Raw genomic sequence first — 19,174 nt, 5'->3', positions numbered from 1 at the left:
ATCCCTGCATTGTATTTAAATTTTCAGGCTGCTTGTCCAACGCCCAGAACTGGGTAAGCAGAAATTTTCTGCAAATGAAGACCCAAGCAATTGCTTTTTTTGTTCCTATCATAGACTTCAGCCAATGACCATCTCTGTCTATAGGAAAGATGTCACTGAGCTGGAAACAGTGCAGAAATTCACAGAGATGTTATTAGGATAGGAGGGCTCAAGTTATATAGAGAGTTTGGATAGGCTGGGACCTTTATTCCCTGGAGTATAGGAGGCCGAGGGGTGACCTTATGGAGGTATATAAAATCATGAGGGGTGTAGGTAAGGTGTATGGTCACAGTCATTTTCCCAGGGTAGGGGAGTCTAAAACTAGAGGGCAGAGGTTTAAGGTGAGAGGGGAAAGATTTAAATGGGTTCTGAGGGGCAACTTTTTCCACACAGAGGGTGGTGGGTATATGGAACAAGCTGCCAGAAGAAGTGGTAGAGGCGGGTACAATTACAATATTTTAAAAGACATTTAGACAGGTACATGAATAGAAAAAGTTTAGGGGGATATGAGCCAAATGAGATGAGCTCAGGTAGATAACTTGGTCAGCATGAATGAGTTAGACTGAAGAGCCTGTTTCTGTGCTGTGTAACTCTGATTCTGTGACTCTGTTCCTGGAATCTTGAGGCTGCAGGAAACCACTTGTAACCTTGGTGTCCTCTTTGACCCAAGATGAGGTTTGGGTGATATATCCACAACTTCATACCACCTGTTTCCACCTCTTACAGTACTGCTATCTCCCTAGTTGCCTCAGGTTGACTGCAGAAATTCTCATCCAAGCAATTGTCACCTCCTAAAGATATAATACAAAACATTCTCAGTCTGGTTGAGAGTTTAAACTGCAGGGTGATGTGGTTTGTTTGGTTCGATGGACAGAAAACTGGCAAATGGAATTTAGTGCAGAGAAGTGTGAAGTAATGCTTTTAGGGAAGTGCAGCAAGACAAGGAATTACTCTATAAGTGGGAGGATACTGTATGGTGTGGTGGAACAAGGGGACCTTGGACCATATGTCCATAAATCCTGAACTGCAAAAGGACTGGTCAATAATGCGTACAGGTGCATTCCTCTATTGCTGCATTGCAGGAAAGATGCGATTGGATTGGAGAGGGTATAGAGAAGATTGAAAAACTGCAGCAGTGAACAAAGATGAGATAAACTGGGGTTGGTTTCTTGGGAACAAGAGAGGCTGAGGGGAGACTTAATTAAGGTGTATAAAACTGAGGAGCATGGAGTTAAATGGAATCACCTGTTTTCATTAACAGGGGAATCAAAAGCCAGTGGCATAGATATAAAGTAACTAGAAGAAAGAATAGAGAAGAGATGAGGAAACTTGTTATCTGGACTGTGGTAGGGATCTGGAACTCACAGCCTAAAAACTGGTAAGGACAGAAACTGTCATCAGATAAAAATTACTTAGATGTGCACTTGAAGAGCCAAGATCTGCAGAACTAACAATCTAGTGCTGGAAGATGAAATGAGATTACATGGTTCTTTTTTAAATCAATATGGCTGCAATGGCCAAATGGCAGCTCGTGTCATCATAGAACATAGAACACTACAGCACAGTACAGGCCCTTTGGCCCACAATGTTATGCTGACATTTTATCCTGCTCTAAGATCTATCTAACCCTTCCCTCCTCTCCCATATAGCCCCCCTATTTTTCTACCATTCATGTGTCTATCGAAGAATCTCTTAAATATCCCTAATGTATCTGCCCCCACAACCTCTGCCAGCAGTGCATTCCACGCACCCACCACTCTGTGTAAAAAAAAAACTTACCCTGACATTCCCCCTTATACCTTCCTCCAATCACCTTAAAATTATGTCCCCCCCATGTTAGCCATTGTCGCACTGGGGAAAAAGTCTCTGACTGTCCACTCCATCTATGCCTCTTATCATCTTGTACACCTCTATCAAGTCACCTCTCATCCTCTTTTGCTCCAAAGAGAAAAGCCCGAGCTCGCTCAACCTACCCTCATAAGACATCCTGGTAAATCTCCTCTGCACCCTCTCTAAAGCTTCCACATCCTTTCTATAATGAGGCGACCAGAACTGAACACAATACTCAAGTGTGGTCTGACCAGAGTTCTATAGAGCTGCAACATCACCTGGTGGCTCTTGAACTCAATACCCCGACTAATGAATGTCAACACTCCATACACCTTAACAATCCTATCAACCTGCGTGGCAACCTTGAGGGATCTATGGATGTTGATCGCAAGATTCTCCACACTGCTAAGAGTCCTGCCATTAACCTTGTATTCTGCCTTCGAATTCGATATCCTGAAGTGTATCACTTCACACTTATCCGGGCTGAACTCCATCTGCCACTTCTCAGCCCAGCTCTGCATTCTATCAATATCCTGTTGTAATCTACAGCAACCTTCTACACTATCCACAACACCACCAACCTTTGTATCATCAGCAAACTTACTAACACACCCTTCCACATCCTCATCCGAGTCATTTATAAAAATCACAAGAGCAGGGGTCCCAGAACAGATCTCTGCGGAACACCACTGGTCACTGACCTCCAGGCAGAATACGCTACATCTTCCACCGCCCTTTGTCTTCTATGGGCGAGCCAATTCTGAATTCACACAGCCAAGTTTACCTGGATCCCATGCCCCCTGACTTTCTGAATCAGCCTTCCATGAGGAACCTTATCAAAGGCCTTACTAAAATCCATGTACACCACATCCACTGCTCTACCTTCATCCACGTCCTTTGTCACATCCTCAAAGAATTCAATCAGGCTCTTGAGGCACGACCTACCCCTCACAAAGCCATGCTGACTGTCCCTAATGAGCCAATGCTTCTCTAAATGCCCATAAATCCTGTCTCTAAGAATCTTCTCCAGTAATTTGCCCACCACTGAAGTAAGACTCACTGGTCTGTAATTCCCGGGGTTATCTTTACTCCCTTTCTTAAACAAAGGCACAACATTTGCCACCCTCAATTTCATAAGATTTCCATGAACTTAAAAATTTCACACTCACTCCTGAAATGGCTTTCCATGTTCAGCTCTCTAAACCTGAGTCCTAATGGGCATCAGTTGCTATTCATTCTTTGCTCCCCTTCCCAGTGATCTACATTGGTTCCTGGTTGAGTAATGATCCAGTTTTAGAATTGCCATCCTTGTTTTCAAATTCCTTTTCTAGTCTTACCCCATTCTATCTTCACCAGCATTGCAGCTCTCTCAGCTGTCTCTGCTCTTCCAGTTCTGGCCTGCTCACCCTAATTAAGTTGCTCCACCACTGATAGCAGTTGCTTCAGCTGCCAATCTTAAGCTGCCAAGTTCCCTCCCTGAACCTCTGTGTTTCCCTTATAAGATGCTGTAAAGGCCAGCACATGGGGAGCTTCTGTTTATCTGTCCTCGCGTTTCTTTGTGTGCCCTGTTGTCAAGTTTTGATTAATGACACTCCTGTGAGTGGCACAAGATGTTAGAGATGCTTTGTATGGAAGTATGCAAGTTGCAAATGTGGCCACCTGTAAATATATTTAAATAAAAACGTAGGTCAACCAAGGGCGACGTGTAGTTAAAACCAGGACATTTAACTCGACCATTCCGATTTGTCTGCAGGGTGCAACGATGTTGCTGCAAACTGAGTTCCCACACAGCAGAAGATGCCTGCAGCCTTGCAGTACCCAACAAATCCATCCCACTGGTCTCCTAAATGCTTGTTCGTGTGTACGGGCTGTACATCAGTCGGCCGTTCATACCCTGGGGAGAACCTGTAAATTTATTGTTGAGAAGGAGAGAACAAGAGTTGATTGGAATGATTTGGAATCTAGACTCGGAGTAACATGAAATATGTTTTTGGAAATTGGCTCAAAAGCAGGTTAAGAGTATTATCAAAAGAAGTTAATACGTTACAGCATATTAAATGTGCTTGAGGAATTTATTTTCTTTTCAATTAGCCCTCTCAGACCCCTGCCAAAGTATTGGTATTGGTTTGTTATGGTCACTTGTACTGAGGTGCAGTGAAAAACTTGTCTTGCATACAGTTCGTACAGATCAATTCATTACACAGTGCATTGAGGTAGTACAGTGTAAGAACAATAACAGGATACAGAGTAAAGTGTCACAGCTACAGGGAAGTGCATTGCAGGTAGACAATAAGATGCAAGGTAAAACAAGGTAGATTGTGAGGTCAAGAGTCCATCTCATTGTATAAGGGAACCATTCAATAGTCTTATCACTGTGGGATGGAAGCTGTCCTTGAGCCTGGAATATCCACCAGTCTTTTGAAGCATCAATTATTCAAGTTTGTAATTTCTAAGCAGCATTTTTCATAATGAGGCTTTGAGTATTAGACACTTCTTTAAATGCCTGTTCTTGAACTGTGCTCAGAGTCTGTCTTTTTTCCCTTTTGTTCCCCCGAAGGTGCTGACTCATGCTGGATTAAAGTTTCACTGGCTGTTTTCCGATAATTTTATCCAGCTGGCTCTTTTGTCAAGTGTAAGCCTGTGGAGTACACCACAACCTTGCCTCCCTTCTCCCTCCTGCTCTGACTGGGCTATATTCCCACAGGGGGTGGGTACCTCTTCCTTTTCTCATCCCTCTACAGGGTGCTTCTCAACCTTGCCAGCTGTATTTCTGGTACCAAGTTCATCCACAAGCCTCCGGAGTTGGTGCCATTTTTTGCGATAAATGCTCAACTGCCGTGGGCTTGTTGTAACAGGAAAATGAGATGTCCCACATCCTGCGTATTAAGAGAACATCGAGCAGGCCCTTCGGCCCATCATGTTGTCCCAAACTAATGAAACACCTAACTAAACTAATCCTTCTGCCTACACAAGGTCTATATCCCACCGTTCTCTGCACATTCATGTGCCTATCTAAGAGCCTCTTAAACGCCTCTATCATATTTGCCTTCATTACCATCTCTGGAAGTGCATCCCACTACTCTATGTGTGTGTTTTTAAAAAAAAATTGCCTTGCGCATATCCTTTGAGCTTGCCCCCCTCTTACCTTAAATACATGCCCTCTAGTATTCGACATTGCGACCCTGGGACAAAGATGCCATCTGTCTACCCTATCTATGCCTCTCATAATTTTATAAACTTCTATCAGGTCTCCCCTCAGCAGTTTTGGACTTCCTTCACAATTCCGACCAACTTAACCACCAAAATTGAGGAATGGAATTGGGGAGCATTTCCCAATGAGGATCCCTTCACACAAGATCTACTAGGGTGCAGTTTCTATCACAGTAGCTGTCCTGCAGTGGGCAATCTGCCTTTTAAACAAAAAGCAATACTTTCCTCTTGGCCCCTGCACTGGGACCAGTGTTCCTTTTGCTGTAAACATATTTGCCACAGACAAGGTTGAACTAAAATAAACAAGGTGTACTGAATAGCTTCTGTGTGGTAAATTTTCTGTGATCCTAGCCGTAAAAACTTTCTCATTTTTACTAACTTGATCTCAAGCCAGCAGCTTGTTTATTGGACATCATGCCTTAAATTAGAATTGCATGGAAATTGCATTCAGAAATAAACCATAGCCCAACCAGTTCCATGTGATGATTAATCTCCAAATGAACGGTGATAATAACTCGAGATGATTACTCTGTTCTCAAGTTCCTTTGTTTCCCATTTCCTGATACTGACATTGCTTCAATCACAACCCTGCTTTCTATCCTAATATTCTTTCTAATTATTCTGTGTCCCCATATTTTGGACCACTCAGTCCACGAGAATGTCTATTTCTGCATGGGCATCTCCATTATTTGTTCCCTTAACTAACTCTGTTCTAATGCAAACAAAGCTCTCCTCATATTAATTCAATTTACTATAATTCCTCTGCTTAGTCTTAGTCTTCTCCAGTAGGAATTCCCCAAAAATCATATTGTTTTTAAGTTTATTAACAGATCTAAAGCTGATGATGACATTCTCGTAGCAAACTTTAATGATGCTCATGAACGATTTCCACTCAGTTTCCCATCCCTACTTGAAGAAAAACCTAGAATGTTTTGCAATTTTCCTCTGAAACTACGTGTAGTTATGATGACTTCCTGTGAACATCCCCAAGCATTTGGTTGCCAACATTGTGGATGATCTGCAGCAAAAGATTATAGACAGTTGTGCACAGCAAGGTCCTGTCAGCAGCAGTGATATTATGTGATCAAATAATCTGTTTTGTGATATTAGTTGCAGGGTAAATATTGAAAAGAAAAGAGATGTTACTTGTAATATTTGCCATGACCTTGAGTTGTTCCAAAACACTCGGAGTTATTAAAGTACTTTTTGAAGTGAAATGTTTGGAAGACAATTTGCACACAGTTAATGACCAGCTAGCCTGTTTGTTGGTTGGTTGAGAGGTAAATATTGGTTAGAGCACTCTGAACTCTCTTGCTGTTCTTCAAGAAGTGCAATAATGTCTTGTATCTACCTGAGAAATCAGGCCAGTCCTTCATAACTAGCTGAAAGTTGAATGGAAAGTCAAAGCTCCCTGAAGTCTTTGCAGACAAATTCATCTTTTTTTTTCCCCTCGTGTGCCATGTTGACATTTCTGTCTGATAATTGACTATACAGACCAGGCATTTATCGGGTCAGTCCCTGCTCAATGGACCCAGAGGCGAGTGAGTCAGCCTTTCTGACCTTGGTTTAGGCAGAGGAAAAAATAGGAACGGATTCCTTCTGTTGACCTCCATTCTGTAACTTGCACTGGAATAGTTCTCCATCAATACCAGGTCAGTAGTCTGAGGACATTTTGGAGCCTTGCACCCTTTAAACGTACACACAGGACACAGCTGCTGGAACATGCATAATCCAGCATTTTCAGTGTTGGATTAAAAGGGAATATGAAAATCACTTAATTTCACAACAGTACATTAGTTTGTTTTGACTTCTGGATTTATCTGGTGTCCAGTGGGTAGGAAAGAACTGCGTTTGGAACCATTTTGATTCCATGATGAGCAGAGAACAAACGTTAATACTTAATCTTGTTCACAATCTAGCCAGCTGGTCATGCTGTGCAGGTGCTGAATGAACTTCATTCTCATTCTTTAACCTTCTCTCTCCTTTTTCTTTAACAGCTGAAGAGTCTGACAGTGATATTTATATGAGATTTATGAAATCCCACAAGTGCTATGACATCGTTCCCACCAGTTCAAAGCTTGTCGTATTTGATACTTCATTGCAAGTAAGATTTCTTTATTCATTTTGAGTGTTTGGGCAACTGTTTTGTCACATTCAGTATATTGGACCTTACTGGCATTGTTGATTGTTGTTGAAGTGCTCTCACTTGAGTGAGATTGTTTTGATAAGGTTCCAATAATAAGTGCCAGAATCTTGGGACGTGGATTGAATGTAATGTCAGGCATTACAATTTCCCAGTTACCATTATTCCAAACTCCAAAAATGAGGGCAGGTATGTACCAATAACAGCAACAGCCTGCATTTATATTGTGCCTTTAACTTCAAAGCATCCTAATGTGCTTCATGGCAGCACTGCCAAGCAATGGTTAAAAACTGTGCCACACAAGGAGGTAGTGAGACAGATGAAAAAGGAGGATTTTACAAAGGACATCTTGGAGGAGGAGTAAAAATTAGACAGATTTAGGGCAGCAGTTCAGAATTTAGACCCTAAGCAGCTAAAGCATGTTTAGCAGTGGTGAAGGAGTGTGAGGCCAGTGCTTCACATAGTTTGGGACAAATCTTTATTAGTTGTTGGATTTTGATTTGGACCAGAGAGAGAATTGCCAAAGGAAGGGGGATGTAATCTGCAGATACTACTGAAACACACATCAATATGGTTTAATTTGCACCATGTGTATACTGAAATCTTTCATATTATGGGGCATTTCACAAGGAAACATGCCTCCGGTGCATTGGGTTTCAGGACAATATGAGCATTATCCTCAAAACCAAACTTTCTGATTTAAGAAACAAGTTGTTTAAGAATATATGGAAAAGGAGAGGGTCAAATTTCTGGTGTAAACATGTACCAAGGTGCAGTGAAAAGCTTTGTTTTGCATGCCATCCATTATCATTTCATCATAACGTTGAGGTAGTACAAGAGAAGAACACTAACAGAATGCAAGAATAAAGTGTTGCAGTTCCAGAGAAGGTGATGTGTTTACAATGGGTTAAGTAAATTTTTTTTAAAGAGGTGCAGGAATGACTTTTGAGATGTTACTGGTTTGACACAGTAACATCTGGAGTCCTGAAACAGCAGGGAAACATATTAAAGTTTTAATAAAAACATAAGTGGTACAAGATTGTGACTGCTTTAGGTAGGGTAATCGAGGGCAGCTGTTCGTGTTAGTGAAGGTCCAAAAGATATTAAAGTTTTAGATCAAAGATTGGAAGGCATATATGAGGTAGAAGCTTTTATGCATGGATTAGTTATGGTCTGGAATTTGCTGCCTGTAAGTAAAGTGTAAATCCTTGGTCAAGCTTTCTAAAATAGAATTGGATAAATACTGAGCAACGATTCCGAATGTGGTTCAACTTGTCCAAAATTGATCTAAGAAATTGAGGCAAACTGTCAGAGGGAAAATAATTTGCAGGGCTGTGGGGAAAGACGGTGAATTTAAATGATGCGATTATGGAGTATGCAGATACTAAAGGGGCCAAATGACCACCTCCGTGGCTGTGATGATTCTGTGATGATGCCTTTGAAGAATATCAGGGAGCTTGATTGGAAGGACATTTATCAAGTGCTTATCATTTATCTGCAGATGATGAAGCAGAAGTGTTATCAAGTAAGAGGGACTGGAAGTTAATAACCCCTCTAACTAAATGCCATGTCTTCATATTAGAGGTTGACAAAGAACTCTGGGGATTGATCATTGTTAAGAAGAAATCATTGGGCAATGCTGAGGGCAGTGAGACGGAAATAACTATTAAAGTAACAAAATAACTACAAAATTGCTATGTCATAACTCAAACATCATTGAATGAAGCAAACAATATGAAAGTGTCAAGTTGATGGAGTTAACTGGATAACAAGAAAACTTTTCAACTAAGGTGGAGGCAACACAGATGTACAGCTGATTATATTCCCAGCAACAATTTTTTGAACAATTGGAAAGATTTTGACAACATTGCATGTAAGAAAATTTATTCAGCTTAAAGATAGTGATCGAGGACATGGAACAAACTGCAAAGGAAGTTCATTCACAAAATTGGGAAGTATTTGAAATAAACATAATTATTGAGGTATTGAATAGAACCCCACAAGCGTCAATGATTACAATTTGTGTAAATGACCTGTATGATCAAAGCATTTGGATGTCAACCAATTTGATTCCATTGAAATGGAGCATTAGAGCAGTAGAGGGTAGTTTAATAATGTCTAGGCGACAGTAAAAAAAAATCTTTGAAACTAGGTATAATGCACAAGGGTAGAAAGTGACAAATGGAACTAACATTAATGATATTGCTTTCAAAATAAACATCATTTATAATATGAAAAGAGTGAAGATATGGGATTGGACTCTCAGAGATTTGTGGAAAACAGAGGTGAACACAGGTGGATGAGGAAGATGAAATCACTTTGAAAAATTGAAGGGGGTGTGAACACTCCAGTCAATACAGCATAACATTGTTTCTTTAAGAGCCAAATATGTAAAGGGCTATTGCTTAGTGGTGAAGTACAGATATCCCAAAGGCCTAATGGTAATTATGTAATTTATTATTTATTCTCTCTCTGCCCTGCACCCCCCCCCCCCCCCCCCCAATTCTTCTGAAGGTGAGATGGAGCAAAATGACTGGACTTTGTTTTGATTGTTACTTTGAATATTTACATTCTGTCAACAGTTGGATTCCTGTTGAATTTCGCGCTTTCAATCCATCCTTGGGAGGTTGGAGTTGCTCTTTTTGAGGATATTTTCAAAGGCCTGTTGTTCACTTTGGATTGCCTGGTGGGGGGGGGGGGGGGGAACCCTGGGTAATGCTCTGCAGTAATTAGGTAGCAGGCATACCCTGGGTGTAACAGTAGGATGTGACTTGGATATCTACACTCAAGACTGTCCAAAGCAATCCCAAAAGTTTAACCGACCAAGAACTGGATGGAAATCATTAAGTACTATAACCATTCCTTCCCACTCAATTTATTGTATGTAACACCATGTAGGAATAAATCAGCAGCAAGTACTAAATTTTGTGTATTTGAACCAGATTAGAACAATGCTAGTAGAAGACCAAACAATCTTGTATTTCTGTTACATCTGTAGTGATCACAAAAGATCCCAAAGTACATTGTAACTAATTAAATTCCTTAACATCTGTCACAGTTGTAATTAGGGGAAACAGGATAACCAATTTATGCTCATCAAGGATTTGCACAAGCAAGTGGAAATAAAAACATTTTTTTATTTGATTATCTTGCTTTAAGAATAAATAATCCCTAGGATAAAAACAGATCTCTCCCACTGCTCCTTTGAATAATACTGGGAGATCTTTCATGCACTCTGGAAAGGGAAAGTGGTTTAAGAAGATATGTCTGGTAACAGTGTCTTGAGATCCCTCTGGGATAATGTGCTCAAGTAGGTGAAAAAACAGGGTAAAGCTTCCAGTTGAATAATATTTTGAAATGCATAATCTCTAATTATTGCTGGTGCTTTGACATTTCATTTTGATTCTACTTCTTCAACCTTGTAACTGCAGTCTCATTATTTTACTTGAAGTCATCATTCTATGTGGGAAGAACCATGTGTCTGTTGTTGGTGATTGGTTTCTTATCCTATATGGTGGTTCTTTCTCTGGCACTGTATTACTTCTTCATTTCATTCTTGTTTTGAAAGGTCATTTTCCTTTCTATTGGATTTTATTTTCACACTTTATAATCTTTAAGCTGCCTGGTTTAATTTTGGCCAGTCCACTGCAAGTCACACTCTCTGCTTGATATGGTGCTCCGTAGCTTTTGTAACTTATTTATTTCTTCAGGTGAAGAAAGCCTTCTTTGCTTTGGTGGCAAATGGCGTTCGAGCAGCCCCGCTTTGGGAAAGTAAAAAGCAAAGTTTTGTAGGTAAGTAGATGCAGTTGTTGAACCACAGTTGGGCAGAAGCGTTTAAAACATTCCTCTATATCGTGTTACAAAAGCAAAATACTACAGATGCTGGAAATATGAAGTACAACGTGATTTGCTGGAAATACTTAGCATGTCAAACAGCAAATGTGGAGAGTAAAGTCATTAATGTTTTGGGTCAAATGACCTTTCATTGCATTCTGCTAAAATGTGTATCCGATTATTCAAACAGAAGGCAGTATTATAAGTCTTATTATCATGTGAAATGCATTTAGGGCAGCTTCTTGAATGAGCTTCAAGGGTTGTACGGTATGTATAACTAGAGATATGCAAGGAATGCAGAATATAAATGACTGCACTTATAGTGCTTAAAGTTTGCATTACTGTGGTATTGCTCCTCTTATGTTCGCTGCAGTTGACGACTAAGATTGTTTACCACAGATTAATTGTATTATCATTGAAGTTGTATTATTGTATCATGGAGCCTCTACAATAGGTAAAAGTAAAGCAGACGGATATTGGATATCTCTTGTCTGGTAATTTCTATGTTATTGAAAAGCTGTATTAGGGTAAGATAATAGCTAGCCAGAGTGGAGGTGATTGGATGATTCATCATTCAAGTGTGACGTCCACCCTGCTAAAAGTGATTGAGATTTTATGCGTGTAATTTATACGTAACTGTTCTCCACAGCATTTGTCTGGAGAAATACTCTGCTTTCATGGGAGAACTTGCTGTGGTTTCCGTTTTCTCTGCTCTTTAAATCGACTTGGTTTTCAGAATCAATTGACCTTGTTTCTTGTACAATGGACTATCGGGCATCATGATCTGTACCCCATTTCTCAACTCATTGACTAGTTGGTATGTTTAATAGACTGAGAACCTTCTGCCTGAAACTGCCAGTGATTTTTGACATCTCATCATTCTGGCATTGCCACTGCAAATTTTACCTTACAGGGTTCTTCTGTGTGGTGCTGTTTTCCCCATCTCAGCATTCTTTGACCTATGGAAATTAGTTTGAGAAGTCTTCTCAATTTTCCCCTGTGGGTTTCTTCACAAGTCATTTTCAAGGATTTGTTCACTGTGTGCCAGAAATGGATCTCAGGATGCACTATTAAAAAATAAACTTTAAACGGTTAATCAAAATATTCTATAAATTAGCTTCAATCTAATTGAATGGCAGAACAGACTGAAAAGTCTAACCCTGTTCCTGTCCATTGGTAAACACATTCTGTTTGTTATATTATTTCACTGCATTGTTGAGTTGACTGGGAGGATTTAATGAGCCTGATGGTATAAAGAAGCTAACATAACATGCTTCACTGAAGTTACATGCTTGCTGTGGAGCGCATGTTAATGATTTCACCTTTTTAATTTAGCTTCATTTACACTGCCTGGTTTGCCAAATTCTCTGTGGCGTGGTTACCTTGGTAACTGAGGAAACGTTTTCTTAAAAACAATAGACAAATAAGAGTTAGTTAATGGATTCTTTTAGTTTTATAGAAGATCAACCTACACAATGTCAGTGGATTTGAACACTGTGCAGTGGTTTTCATTAAAAAATCTGTCTTTTACTTTGAATGCATGTATCTCCCCTCCCTCCCCCAAAAAAAAATGAATGAATGTTACACAACCTACACTATTAATTTGGTATTTTGCACATAATCTAGAATTTTGATAAACAGTATCTTAATTTTGATATCAAAACTGAACAATGTTCACTGGGCAATTGTATTGCCTTGAGGGAGACACAATTTTCTTTGTATTTCCACACTCTATGAAGTGCCCTCAGTAGGAATAAACTTGGAAGCTTTCTATGTCGTAGTTGGGAAGGAAGTGCTAAAATTTAGAAGAGGGTAAACTCACTGGGTCACATAACTGTTCATGCTGTGTTTTTGTAACATGCAAAAATGTGCTAGGATCTTTGACGCTCAGCTTGCTGTAGCACAAAGTCATGGTCTTAGTTCCTTGTTCCAATGACATGGCTGCTCAGGAGAGACATCATAATCATTGAGTTGGCTACTGTGGCTTCAGCATTTCATCTGTGGACAAAGGAAGCCAGAGCTTGGGCACTGGCTCAGCTAGGCACTGGGTGGTGTATTGGGGATCAAATTCTGACTACTGTGTCTCACATTTACCCAGATTACACGTCATCTCTGCTGCTATTGCTTGCCTGATTAATACATCTGTATCTCTAGGCAGACTCTTCGTCCACCTTCATAGCTCCCTCTCTTTGATTCTATCCTATGAAATCATTTATAGAACAGAACAGTACAGCACATACAGGCCCTTCGGCCCACATTGTTATGCCGACCTTTAAACCTCGCCTAAGACTATCTAACCCCTTCCTCCCACACAACCCCCTATTTTAAATTCCTTCCATATGCTTATCTAGCAATCTCTTGAATTTGACAAATGTAACCTGCCTCCACCATGGCCCCAGGCAGCGCATTCCATGCCCCAACCACTCTGAGTGGGGAAAAAAAACCTTCCTCTGATATCTCCCTTGAACTTGCCACCCATTACTATACAGCCATGCCCTCTTGTATTGAGCAATTGGTGCCCTGGGAAAGAGGCGCTGGCTGTCCACTCTATCTATTCCTCTTAATATTTTGTACACCTCTATCATGTCTCCTCTCATCCTCCAAAGAGTAAAGCCCTAGCTCCCTTAGTCTCTCATAATGCATACTCTCTAAACCAGGCAGCATCCTGGTATAAATCTCCTCTGCACCCTTTCCAATGCTCCCACATCCTTCCTACATAGATTTATCTAGATTGTAAATAGCTGATGCCTCTCCACTGCTCCTCATGCTATCTCTCCCCATTACTACCAACTTCCCAATCTAAAAGAATATACTTTTTGACTTCTAATCAATTCTCTATTCTATGATGATATATGCACTTCCCACCCTGCAATGGTTAGTTAGAGCTTTGGTCGACCATTAATTATGGTGTGTTTATTTTGTTTATATTTTGATGCCAACTACAAAATGTTCATTATGAAGTCTGCCATTCTCATTTCTCCTGATTCTGACACTGCCTCTGTAAGAACAGTGTTTACTTTGTCTACAAGCTTCTTGCATTCTTACAGCAGCTTGGATCTCATTTCATATCTCGCCTGGAACAACAGGTTTCCAGGCCATGCTTTCACAGTGGTAGCAAAAGGATCTCCTTGCTGGTAACTGAGGTGATTTCTTCATGGATCTGAAAATAATGTACACATCACGACAAAAAAAAATCAAAAAAACAATCAGATTGTTAGCCTTTCTGTTCTAGTTATAAAGGGGGGCTGGTGCTAGTGCTGGTGCTGCTGGTTAAGCCACATCTGAAGTTCAGTGTACATTGGGCTTGAATTTTTGGGATTTCAACAAAAATGTCCTCTAAGGCCTCTCTGGGAAATGGAAGGATTTTTTTCCACTGTTGCATACCAGCAACAAAAGAACAAATCGAGTCATGTATAAGTGTTAGAAACTATTTTATTAATAACTAGTTATAATAAGAAAGAAAAAAATAAAAATGTTAGATATTAAATATTAACCCCCAAAACTAAACTCAACGTGTGTGTGGCAAATTCCCAAACTCCGAGTCCAGGAATGGTTCTCAAAGTTCAGTTCAGCAAGCCATAAGGTGAAACGTGAGCAAAGGCTTTTGCAAAACCCACCGTTGACTGAAGAGAAAATGTAGAAAGAGAATAGAGAGAAATTACAAAATCCAAATGTTCCACAATGGAACCCATACAAACACCTCAGTCACTGGTGATATCCACTGCTTTGTTCCGAAGTATCTGCTACCCTGAAAGCATTCAATACATGGCCGTCCACAGAAATACCTGTTTCCTTCTACAGATTAACGACAAAGTGGACTCCACTGGATTATTCCAAAAATCCATACATGGATTGTAGTGACAGACACAGTTATTGTTTGTCATCCATCGATATAGAGACCAGCAGACAGTGTCTCTCCTCCTCTCTCTTTTCTGACTGAACCAAAACGTTAACATGTCGTTATCTTCTGTTGTCGTAATGATGCCGCGCACATGCACACTACTGTACTATCTCGTAAAGGGACATTCACCAAATAGCAACCTAATCCGTAACACCACCCATAATATCAACCATGCAGAATTTATGTTTTTGCCCATTTCTTGGCATTTTTCACCCATGCCATGAGAATGGTGGTAAAGTCCAGAAGAGGAGGAGTATGGGCCTGAATGTGATCCAACCAATCTGAATTGACCTGTGTTTTGGGATTTGAGGCAAACATTTAGTTCCTGTCAGAGGCAGAGAGGAAGCTTGACTGGGGCTGTGGACTGAATGTGACCCATTTCTAATGACAAATTTGATGGAGATAGACCATGTGAAATGCTGGCAGCAACCTGTTGTAGCTTGGTGGGAGAGGCTGATTGTTGAGGGAGTGGATGTACTCCTCCTAGATACTTAATAATAACAAAATTCCTTACCATCAGTGATTTTCAGTAGCTGCTTTACGATCCACTGGTTAGGCCATCATGGGGGAAAAGATCAACAAACAGCAGTGAATATATACCCCAATTCCACATGAATCAAGTCTCTGTGCTAATGTTACCTCTTAGAACATCAAACCGTACAACACAGCAACAGGCCCTACAGCCCACGATATTGTGCCGAACTAATTAAACTAGTAATTAAACGCCTAACTAAACTAATCCCTTCTGCCTGCACAATGTCCATATTCCTCTATTCTCTGCACATTCATGTGCCTATCTAAGAGTCCCTTAAACACCTCTATCGTACTTGCCTCCACTACCACCCCTGGCAATGCATTCCAGGCAGCTGATTCTGTTTCTGACCCACCACTCTCTGTGTATATAAATAAAAAAACTTACCCCGCACATCTCCTTTGAACTTGCCCATCTCGCCTTAAATACATGCCCTCTAATTTCGATCCTGGGAAAAAGAGTCTACCTGTGCCTCTCATAATAAACTACTGTCAGTCCTCTGCCGCTCTAGAGTAAACAACCCAAGTTTGTCCAACTTCTCCTTACAGCCCATGCCTTCTAACCTGAGCAGCATCCTGGTAAACCTCTTCTGCACCGTCTCCAAAGCCTCCACATCCTTCCTATAATGGGGGCAACCAGAATTGAATGCAATACTCCAGATGCGGCCTAACCAGAGTTTTATATAGCTGTAACTCTTCCGTACATAGATGAATGTGTTAAATGTTAACTTTCCTCCTTAGGAACAGGTGTACACTGTTCAGAATCTTCACTCTAGATATAGAATCATAGAAAAATTCACCGCACATAAGGACGCCTGTTGGCCCATTGTGTCTGTGCTGACCAGAAGGGAGCAATTTAAATTGTGTTCCCTTTCCATTTCTCAATCCATGATCTATAAGTTATTCAGCTACACATCTGGGTTTTTAAAACATAATGAGGGTGTCTGCCTCTGCCACCATTGTCTGGCAGTAAATTCCAGACTACCACTAGGCTTTGGATGAGTAAATATTTCCTCAAATCCCCTCCAAGACTTTTACAAGTCACCTTTAAATCTGTATCTCCTCTGCTAAAGAAGTCACTTGCTCCCTTCCTGCCTAGTTTTTAACATGTGCTAAAATAATCATAAGGCTGGGAGCGTGTACTTCACTCAGTTGTATTCCAAAATTGCCATATTCTTTGATTATTTTGCACTTTACTAACATAACTGAGTTGAAAGCTAACCAATTCTTCAGCTCAAAGGTTAAGACGTCACTCCAGCATTTGAACAGATAGTCTGGACTGTGGCGTGGTTAGATTGCCAGAATTGATATATTTCAGATGAGAAAACTAAGGCCTTGCCAGAATGTTCAACAAAATGTAAAAGATGTCTCGACACGTTTTGAAGAGAATCACAGGAATAACATGCTAACACACTTCTGTTTTCCCATTTCACTTCAACTCAAATTTCTTTTACTCTTCCCAGTTTTGCTGAAAGTTTATTGAACTGAAACGTTAACTGTTCCACTCTTCACAGATGCTGCCTGATCTGTTGAGTCTTTCCTGTATCTTCTTTGTTACAGATTTCTGCCAAAAAATACTAAATGGTTATTTCTTCATTTGTTCTTTGAGAAAAGCTGCAGAACTTCCTCTCCAAATAATGCCATGAAATAGCTATTATGCTACTGAGAAGCCTAGACCATATAAGCTAGTTCATTCAAATTTTGTGACAATTACTTTTCTTTTGGTATTAAATTCTGACTTGATTTAAATTGCAGCAATTTTCTTTATACTTGAACCAATAGCTTTTGAATCATGCTGTATATACATGGGACAATTAAAGCAGAAAGACATTTTTGTCAACTAATCTGTGCTAGTAATTGTGGTCCAGGAAGTTCCTTTCTATCCCACTACCTTACCCCATTATTTGAGTGTATCCTTTCCCCCCCCCCCCCCTTTTTGTTTTTGCTCCTTTATAATTTTCAGAGTAACCAAATGTTTTGCTTCAGCCACGTTGTGTGGTACTGATCTTCACCTTCTAACCATTCCCTTAAGAGCGGAAATCCCTCTTTGCTGCTCTATTGGATTTATGAGTCACTGGCCAAACTTGTTGACAATTTTGTTGTGAAATAATTCTGGGTAATCGTAACCCAGCGCACAGAGATCAACTCAGAGTAACTGCAGGTTTGTTGCAAACTCCAGCTGGTAGTTTGCAATGATCCATCCATGCAAGCCAATTTAGACAAACTGGGGCAGAACAGAAGAACTTTGTTTAGCTGCTAAGCAGGGAAAGGAGGGTGCTTCAAACAATTGTCTCCCATACATACTAGTAGCTTTTTCAAATTAGTTTCTGCTTTGTACTGCTTTAGCAAGTTGGAGGAAGTTTCATCAGCCAGCAAAACTGTCTCTGTGCTCAAAGTACTTGCCTTCTCAGTAACATAATTTATTTTGTATATCTAAAACTAACTGAATTAGAATAAGCTTTGATTTAATATTAGATGAAATTCTAACATTAATTGCATTTTTCTGTACCATATATATTTGCCGGCTAGTGTGGTATTTGATTCTTACTTGAAATGAGCAAGAAAGTAAACGCTCAGCTAAATTTTATAGTCTTAATTAATCCATTAATACCTTTGAATTGAAGATTATTGGGGATCTCTGGATAACTCAAACAAAATCAACTCCTCAATTCAGTTATGAGGAGAGACTGGAGAGACGAGGTCTGTTCTCCCGGAGTAGAGGAGGTTGGACATGATTGAGGTATTTACAGTTATGAGGGGTGTGGATGGGGTAGACTGCAGGAACCTTTTCCCTATATTGGGGGTAGATAAAACTAGAGGACACAGGATTTAGATTAAGGGGGAAGAGAGAGAGAGGGGATAAGAGGGAGACCTTCTTCACCCAGCGAGTGCTAAGTACCTGGAATGCACTGACTAAGAGTGGTTGAATCTGGGTCACTGACAACATTTAAGAAATGTCCAGACAAGCACTTGAGTTGGCTAAGCATAGAAGGTTATAATCCAAGTGCTGCAAGATGGGATCAAAACGGAAGGGTGGCCACGGCTTGGAGTGGAAGAGTTCAGCCAAATGGCATCCTCTACAATATTATGAATTAAATTAAATTTGATTTTTTAAAAAAAAATGTTTCATGTGAATCTCTTCATTCTGTGTGAGGTCCACTCCCCTACAGTGTCAAGCTTATGAGCTTTCGCAGATGGTTTAGCTCTTAACAAATTAGCTGTTTAGAGAACTACTTTCAATAGCTTGGTATGTGGAATATTTTACACTTTAAGGAGAAACTAAGTATGGGATTGTCAGAAAAATCACTTCACATCAGTTAATAGTGATATGCTGACACTGCTTGCTGCCCTTGTTTGCTTGAAGGATCAAGCATAGCACCAATAGAGTAAACTCAATGACTCTCAAAACTTTCCATCCTGTTATTGGTAGAAACATCCGTTTAGAATCTCTTGTGTATAGCAAGAGAGTAGTGTGTTGATAGAGGAGTTCAGCCATCATCTTACTGAATGTGTGAGCAGGTTTAACAAGCTATTTGACCTTTTCCTGCTCTTATTTTTTTCTAAGAAAAAAAGCAACTAAATTAGAAGACCTTGAACAAAGTGAGTTGAAGTATCATTTTCTTGTTATGGTCTTGCTTTGTGAATGAGCCCTGCTGTTGAAGGATGTTACTGGTGGTACTTATTTT

The 19,174-nt window shown here is 40.1% G+C and overlaps 1 protein-coding gene across 4 annotated transcripts in view; it reads left to right on the top strand.

Moving 5' to 3' along the window:
* Positions 1-19,174, top strand: part of LOC127571043 (5'-AMP-activated protein kinase subunit gamma-2-like) — a 388,107-nt gene that overhangs the window by 322,526 nt on the left and 46,407 nt on the right. For all 4 annotated transcript variants that reach the window (XM_052017046.1, XM_052017048.1, XM_052017047.1 and 1 more), the window contains 2 exons: positions 7,077-7,183; positions 10,933-11,014. In XM_052017046.1, the coding sequence (XP_051873006.1) occupies positions 7,077-7,183; positions 10,933-11,014 (189 nt within the window). The remainder of the gene's footprint in view (positions 1-7,076; positions 7,184-10,932; positions 11,015-19,174) is intronic.

This window comes from Pristis pectinata, chromosome 5, assembly GCF_009764475.1.
Source record: "Pristis pectinata isolate sPriPec2 chromosome 5, sPriPec2.1.pri, whole genome shotgun sequence".
Taxonomy (NCBI): domain Eukaryota; kingdom Metazoa; phylum Chordata; class Chondrichthyes; order Rhinopristiformes; family Pristidae; genus Pristis; species Pristis pectinata.
The sequence above is the reverse complement of the archived record's forward strand: the minus strand, read 5'-3'. Positions and strand labels throughout refer to the sequence as shown.